The sequence below is a fragment of the Limulus polyphemus genome, unplaced genomic scaffold (assembly GCF_000517525.1).
Source record: "Limulus polyphemus unplaced genomic scaffold, Limulus_polyphemus-2.1.2 Scaffold1480, whole genome shotgun sequence".
Classification (NCBI taxonomy): Eukaryota; Metazoa; Arthropoda; class Merostomata; order Xiphosura; family Limulidae; genus Limulus; species Limulus polyphemus.
Genome location: NW_013667090.1, coordinates 265,660 through 273,918, shown reverse-complemented (window position 1 = coordinate 273,918; position 8,259 = coordinate 265,660). Strand labels below are relative to the sequence as shown.

At 31.5% G+C, this 8,259-nt stretch overlaps 1 protein-coding gene across 1 annotated transcript in view; it reads left to right on the top strand.

Annotated features, from left to right (window-relative positions):
* The first annotated feature begins 263 nt into the window (after positions 1-263).
* The window catches only part of LOC106463782 (centromere protein M-like), a 74,641-nt gene continuing 66,645 nt past the window's right edge, over positions 264-8,259 (top strand). Inside the window, exon 1 of the mRNA XM_013923851.2 lies at positions 264-396. Coding sequence (XP_013779305.1) covers positions 340-396 — 57 coding nt within the window. The 5' untranslated portion in view covers positions 264-339. The remainder of the gene's footprint in view (positions 397-8,259) is intronic.

Here is an 8,259-nt window from a genome sequence, read left to right as displayed (position 1 = left end):
AAAGTTTCTTCGGAAAGAATTTTTACGGAAAATTAACGAACGAACGGAGACGTAACAATATCATTTAACTTCAATCGACTAAATTTTTGAAAGATATGATTTGCCTTTCAATGTTAATTACTGTTTTAATTTTTGGTTTAATAGAAAAATAGTTAATACTTGCTATTTATCATTTATTTTAATTTGCTTACTTTTTATGTTTAGTATTAACAACAATAACAAAAAAAAAAAACTTTTACAAATATTATGCAATGTACACCTGCTTGGAGGGAATTTGAATTTTGTTACATTTATGATTTAATCATCATTTAGTGAATTATAATACTTAACCGACCTAAAATGGCAACGATAACTAGCATTAATAAAGAACCTGGCGTTGACAAAGTTGTTATACTGGTAAGTACGAATTTTAATCATTATACCTAAATTTGTGTACGTTGTAATTTATTTAATTATGATAAGTGTGAGCCAATGCATGTGGGTTATCATAATTTTAACTATAAAGTATAATTACCTTCTTAATGGAAACCAACTCAGTGTAGAAAAGGATCTTGGTCACAAGTTGTTTTGCCTTTGGTAGATCATTCTCAAGCCTTCCAACAGTTCCACGGAGTGTGTTGTTACCAGTGGGAAAGCTTATAAGTTATAGGATTTTAGGTTGTATCTACATTAATAGTGAACACAAGTCAAAGTAGGTTGTCGTACATTTGTACATATTTATGGTTAGGCCTCATCTATATTTAGAGTATTGTTTTCACTTTTGGGCTATGTATTTAATGCTGTAAATATAAACAGGTTAAGATGGACAGTGAGTTGTTGGAAACTGGAAATGGTTCAAAGGAGGACTGCTACTACTAGTATTAGTAATATTACTAGTAGAATGATTTCTGGGATGGAAGGGCTTTCATATGAGAATAGGTTGAGATATTTAAAATTAAAATGAATTTGTCTTGGGAAAAAGGATTAGAATTTAAAGAGGGAACAGATTGAAGCATTCAAACTATGAAGGGTAGGGACAGGATTAATGCACCATCTTAATTTCGTGTATAGTGGTAAAAATGGTAGGACTATGGGACATAGACTCAAGATTTGGTAAAGTAGAACTTGGAAATAGAAATCGTGGCTTTGAATCCCTGTCCCACCAAACATACTCGGCCTTTCAGTCTTGGGGATGCTATAATGTGATGGTCAATCCCACTATTCGTTGGTAAAAGAGTGGCCCAAGAGCTGGCAGTGGGTGATGATGACCTTCCCTTAAGTTTTACACTTTTGAATTAGGGATGGCTAGTGCAGATAGCCCTTGTGTAGCTTTGCACGAAATTCAAACCAAACAAACAAACCTTCACTTCAATAAACAAAACTCAAATGCAATGGCTCTAATTGTTTAAATATTTATAAAGTTTTCTCTTAAACTCCATTACATTAATTGGATCTACCACATCTGAAATCAACCCATTTCCAAGGCCAACAATCCTGTTAGAAAAGTAAAACTGTCTGAAGCTAAAAATGACTCCTACCCTACCAAAACTTGTCCCACTATCTTACCATTCTCACCATTAAATACAAAATAGAAAATATTATGCATAAATACTCTTAATAATCTTTAAAACCATAATCAGATCTCCTGTGACTTTTTTTTTGTTTGAAGAAAAAATAATTTTGGAGATCATAATCTGTTCTTGTAAAACAATCTTTTTATCTTGGGTATAATCTTAGTAGTAGCAGTCTTTCTTTGAATCCTTTATAACAATTCAATGACCTTATTAGGGTAAAGATTTCAAGACTGAACACAATTCTCTAAATCTAAATAAGGCCTAACCCAGTGACCCACACAATAAAAATATTTGAATTCAATATTTTTGTAAATACAAAACAAATCTGTATTTTATCTGTCACAAGCAATAACATACTGCTTTGGACAATTTAATAGTCTGTTCAACCAAAACACCAATATTCTTTTGTTACATGTACTGTTATGGTGATTCCCATCAAAAATATTCGTTGAGTTTAAATTATGAGAACCAACATATTTTACTATAATTAAAAGTCATCTGCCAGTTACTTGCCAACTTTCCAAATGATCTGAATCTTTTTGTAAAGGAACAGCATCCTCTAACTTCCAGTAACACACAAAACCTTGGTATGGTCAGCAAGTATAACTTGTAAGCAGTATAATTAGTTATAATTTATATCTAACATAAATAACATAACATTTAAGGACACCAAGGGGCTTGTTGGTTCATTGAGACTGTTGTAGCTACTGAACTAAACCAAACCAAAAACATTCCTCAAAACCATCTCTTATCATTTAAATTATTCTCAACCTTTCCTCTAAACTCCCTTTCATTTAGTGCATCTACCACATATGAAGGTAACCCATTTCAAAGGTCAACCATCCTGTTAGATAAATAAGTGTATTATCTTGCCAAAATATATATTTATGTCCCCATGTCCTACAATTCTTACTATTAAGTATGAAAAAAGATGATACATCAACACTGTCTATTTCTATTAACAATCTTAAAACCTCGTATCAAGTAATGTAGAATTTAAGATTTAAACCTTATGGATAAATTTTAATTTTGTTATTGATGGTAATAAACACTAAATATGTACATTCCAGTATTCATAAAATGGCATAGCCTTTCATGTAAAACATATTCATTTCTGCAAGTCTTCCATGGAAATTAGGTAAAATTTTCTGAGGAAAAAATATTTCTATCACTAGCAAAAGCATACTACTTGAATGGTTGTAGAGATTGATCAACCAAAACATCGAGACCCTTTTCTTTCATAACACATTTAAAGTTATACGAATCAAAATGATAGTTTGAATTATGATAATCAACATGTATTATATTACACTTACCATGATTATTAGTTGTTTATTCATCCAACTCACTAAATCTAAGAATTTTGTAAAGCAATGGTATTGTAATCACAACTAACAACATTCAAGACCTTAATGTCCTCAGGTTTAAACAGTTTATTGATCATCCTTCATCTATGCCATTGATTCAGATCAAAAGAGCAAATGTCCTAACACAGCACCACTTGTGTCATTAATCCAGTTTGACTGAACTCTACTCATAATAATTCTTTGTTCTCATTCAATTATCTTTCAATCCATTGAGCCACTTATTCCCCATACCAATAAAGAGAATTTTTAACAAGCTTTTTGTGTGTCCTTCCACACTGATTTATGAAAATCCATATACAACAGATCAACACATATACCCTCATCAAAGTATATCAAAAGATTAACAAGACAAAACTTTACCCTAATGAAATTATGTTGACTATCCAAGAAAAGTTTAAACTTTTCTAAATTATTTTGCAAATATTTTGTATCAGCTTTTCAAGAATGTTTCCCACCACTGATGTAATAGGTCTGTAATTATCTAGAAAATTCTCACTTGACTTGAAGAGAAGACTTACATTAGCCAGCTTCAGTCTTCTGGCATCAGCTCACGATTCAATAATTCAGTGTTCTCACTAGGATCCCACAGTGAAAGGTTCTGGACTCTCAACTTTTTCAAGAGTCCTAGTGAGATTTTCATGGGTCCCATAGGTAGAATTTAATAAACTCAAATAAAAAGAGGAAAAATGCACCTCAATGTCAATGTAAAACTTTATTCACAATGTACATTCATGATAAGATTAAAAATACTTTCCTTCCTCTAATAATTTTCAAATATCATTTGCATAAACAAAAAACCTCCTAAATAAATATCAAATCTTTTTTTTTTTCAGAAAAACTTTATATTTTATCTGTTATTTTCTTTATCCTAACTGTATATGAGATCAGTTGATTTGACTGACCTCGTAACCACCATAAAAAATTAGGAAATAATTATAAATTTCCTCTATTTTTTTCTGGAATGACTGTAAATTATAACAGAAAACAGCTGTTTATTCTAATTAGCTTAAAACTTGTAACAGCAATATACATCTATTTATACTTAAATTTTATTGTTTTATTGCCCGTTGAACTGTGTCCAATTACTATTCATGCCATATAAATTGCAAATCATGTGGTGAATGTGCAGCTAATATTACAGTATCGAATAACATAATGCACAGGCTACACGTGAGCATACCTCATAACAAAAAATTTTTCTCATTAATATTATTATTTATTTTACTTCATCTAATCTAAAAAGTTTGCAATTTTTACATTTTAGTTACTTTTATAATAATAACTATAGAATACACATGAAAAACAAGAAATATAGTACTTACCCGGGTCTTCTTTTTGCTATCGACTGTCGATGAAACCTTCACCTTACTTCTTTACACTAATTGTACTACTGCATTATATGATTTCTATGTAATTAAGTAATGCACCAAATAACACAAAATAATGGTATGCAAAAAGGAAACAATGATCCATAACTATCACAATTTTTCTGACTTTCCAACTGTGCAACAAAAGTTGTTAAAAATTCAGGTAAGCTCATCGATGTGTTTCCTGTTGGAATAAAGTTTGAACTGGAGGGAAAATAGACAATGCTAACATAATATAATATGTCATTTGATAGAAAAAACTTTGGCTGTCTATTTGTTATAAATAATATATTTTTAAATGTCAGAGAGAATTATTGGCAAGTTCTGAAAGAGAGGATGTGGCAGGTGGGTGTGACAAGAGGGGTCTGATTTTCTATTTTAATACTTTGTAACTAAATAAGATTGAAGGCTATGTAAATTATGCTTTGCCTGAATGATGAAAACATTATCAAGAGTACTTTGCATTAAATTTTGTACTTCTCAGAGGGGTCTTAAAAAAATTAAAGAGAGGGAAGACAAATAACACAGTTCTCATACTAGGAAAGATTGAGAATTTGTATAAATATTTCCTTATAAAATTAAGAACTTAAAACTTAAATAATACTAAACTTTGAGTTATTATGTATGTTCTTATGCTGAGTTTATTCATATACAGGTATAATAAAATTTGAATATAACTCTGTGAAAGTATGTAACACATGCACTTTGACATAACCGAGGTGACAGGGTTAATAATGTGGTACTTTTGCATGGTTTTTTATTTGTACAATTTATTGTCATTGATGAAACCTGTTAGAAGTTGATTGTGGACAGCTGTGTACAAACTGTATGCTGTTTAGTTTGTTATGATACAATGTTTGAAGCATAGTACTTGTGCTTTCCTTGTGTATGGGGCATTTTACAATGCATACTCATACATGGGGGCCAAATCTCCTGCATCCTGACAAATTCTAGTGCATACGGAAACTGGAAGTTCGGGTTAACTAGAACCCTGTAATTTACAAAAAATAACAGCAAGTGGTTCACATGTCCAATACATAACTGCTTTCAAAACCTTTGGGTAAATATTATCTGGTCCAGGAGTCTTATCATTCTTTAAACTTACCAATTTTTTTTTGTAATGAGCTCAGAATTAATGTGATCATCTTGTTTGACCCCATTTCCATCTAGCAGCTGTTCAAGATGAGGAATATTGCTTTAGTCTTCATTAGTAAATAATGAAATATTTGAATTTAGTAATCTAGTCATCCTATAATCAATAGAAATTATACTTTTTTTTGTCAATCCTCTGAGGCCCTACTCTCATCTTAACAATTTCATTACCATTAATGTGTTTAAATTATTTTTAATTTTCTGCCAATCTTTTTTTGATATACCATTTTCAGTTGCATAGTATGCTGTTTGACCAACTTCTACAATCCCCTAAGTCTTCTGTTATAGAAGTCAGTTTTAAACGTTTTTAAACATTTATAATGGTTATCTTCAATTTTATTAGTGTGTACCAATATATTGGTAAGCTATTGACCCGCCATAAGAATAAGAAAAAAATTACATCATAAGTAATTGGCCTTTTGTGTTGTTGTAGCTGTTAATGTACACCAATGTTTTTGCATCTTGTTGCATAGAATGTTGTGATGCATAAATAACAACTTTTTGGGAGAACATGGGACCCATTGGTGCATCTTGTTTGTTCCATCCTCTAAACTAAATTGAAATAATATCTTAAAGCCAATCCCTATGATTCATATACTTATTAAGCTTTTTCTTAAACTCGCCTAAATTTTCTGCCTTTACAACATCCGAAGGCAACCCATTCCAAAGGCTAACCACCCTGTTACAAAAATTAAACTTAGCTGAGGATGACTCCTAACTTGCCAAAATTTATATTTGTGTCTCCTAGTCCTACTATTCTCATTGTTAAATATGAAAAAAAGATGATGCATCAACACTATCAGTTCCCTTTACAATCTTAAACAGCTCAATCAAATACCCCTAACTCTTCTTTGTTCAAGAGAAAACAATTTGAGAGATTTCAGCCTCATCTTGTATGACAACCTCTCCATCCCAGTCACCATTCTAGTAACTCTTCTCTGAACCCCTTTTTCCAACAATTCAATGTCTTTCTTAAGGTAAAGAGCCCAAGACTGAACACACTATTCCAAATGTGGCCTAACCAGTGACCTGTACTATGAAATTATAACCTCTATAGACTTGTATTCAATATTTCTCTAAATACAACTTAAAATCCTATTTGGCCTACCACTAGTAATAGCACACTGCTTGAATGGCTTTAGAGACTGGTTGACTATTACACCAAGATCTCTTTCTTTCATGACACTGCTAAGGTTATTTCCTTCCAAATTATACTTATAATTCGAATTATGATAACCCTTATCTTGCATTCATTATAATTAAAACCCATCTGCCATTTATTTGCCCAACTCACTAAATGATCTAAATCAGCAACACCTACTTCACAACTAGCAACACCCAAGACTTTAATATCATCTGCAAATTTAAGTAATGTATTGATTATTCCTTCATCTATGTCATTGATGTAAATCAAAAAGTGCAAAGGTCCTAAGACTGAGTCCTGAGGTACCCCACTTGTGACATTAATCCAGTTTGGCTGAACTCCATTTATAACAACCCTCTGCTTTCTTCCATCCACTCACTATTCTATCCAATTTGCTAACTTATCCCTCACACTTAAGAGTTGAGACAATAATGTATTTGCTGTAGTGTGCAACAAGTTATGAATATTTGTTTTTAAATATGTCTGAAAATAGCACAGCTTGTAATTTTCTTAGTGTCTGAAAACAACAATAGGACAGCTGATTGCAAACTATATGCTCCAAAAATTTCACATGGAGGCAAAATCAGCAATGATTTCAACAAAACAAATTTAATACACCACCTCAGGTTGTGAGGTATTATTTATACTTCAAAGCTTAAATTACTTTTCAAAAATTGATTAGTAGCTTTTGCTAATCAATCTTAAAGTTGATTAACAGTTAGTACATTTTGAATAACAATGTAATAAATGTCTATTTTAGGCCCCTCTACCATTATTGGTGTGTGCTTTCATTATGAGATGTTCATGAAATATATAGGGCATTTGGTTGAAGAAAAGGAAATACCTAGTCAAAGGAAAATGAAACAGACATAGATGATAGATAATGTTAGATATAACAAGGTAACCATTAACCTTGCTACTGTGTATGCTAAAACTTCATGACTAAAATAATTAATTCTTAGGTTAAGTGAAATTGAAATTATCATAAGACAAATATATGCAAAAGTTTTAATCACAAAAAATATCAATATAATGTTGTCATTTGATGATAACTAATTTTTTTCTTCATATCTCGAAAATACAGTCACTTGATATGTGGTCATGCTGACTGTCCATTCTTTGACAAACAGACTAATTCAACTTCACAAGGTTTATCTTTCTCATCAATTTTAGTTAGGCTGCTCGATAAATGCTAGATTAGAAACTTTTTGCTACTGGGTCTGTGCTGTCAAGCTTAGGTCTCTTTCTATATGGTTGGACATTAGGTCTTCATTTCTACTGTACCTTTAGTGTCATAATCAGTGTGTTCCATTTTTTTAATTCACACACAAGGGTTTTAGCATCAAGTCCAGCCCTCTAGTCAGTTTTGACCTTGCTCATTTTGCTGAAATATTTCTCAACAACTGCATTTGAGAAAGGAAATACTGTCAAAACTTCCATTAATTTTTGTTATGTTAGGGAATTTATCTTGGTAGAAGTGATGAATTCTCTTTCAAGACTCTGATTTCACTTAGATAGTCAATGAGTTAGTGGTGGGTCTCTTTAGTTAGTGATCTCTTTCTATATGGTTGGACATTAGGTCTTCTTTATGGCTAAAAAAACTTCTACTGTACCTTTAGTGACATAATCAGTGTGTTCCATTTTTTTAATTCACACACAAGGGTTGTAGCATCAAG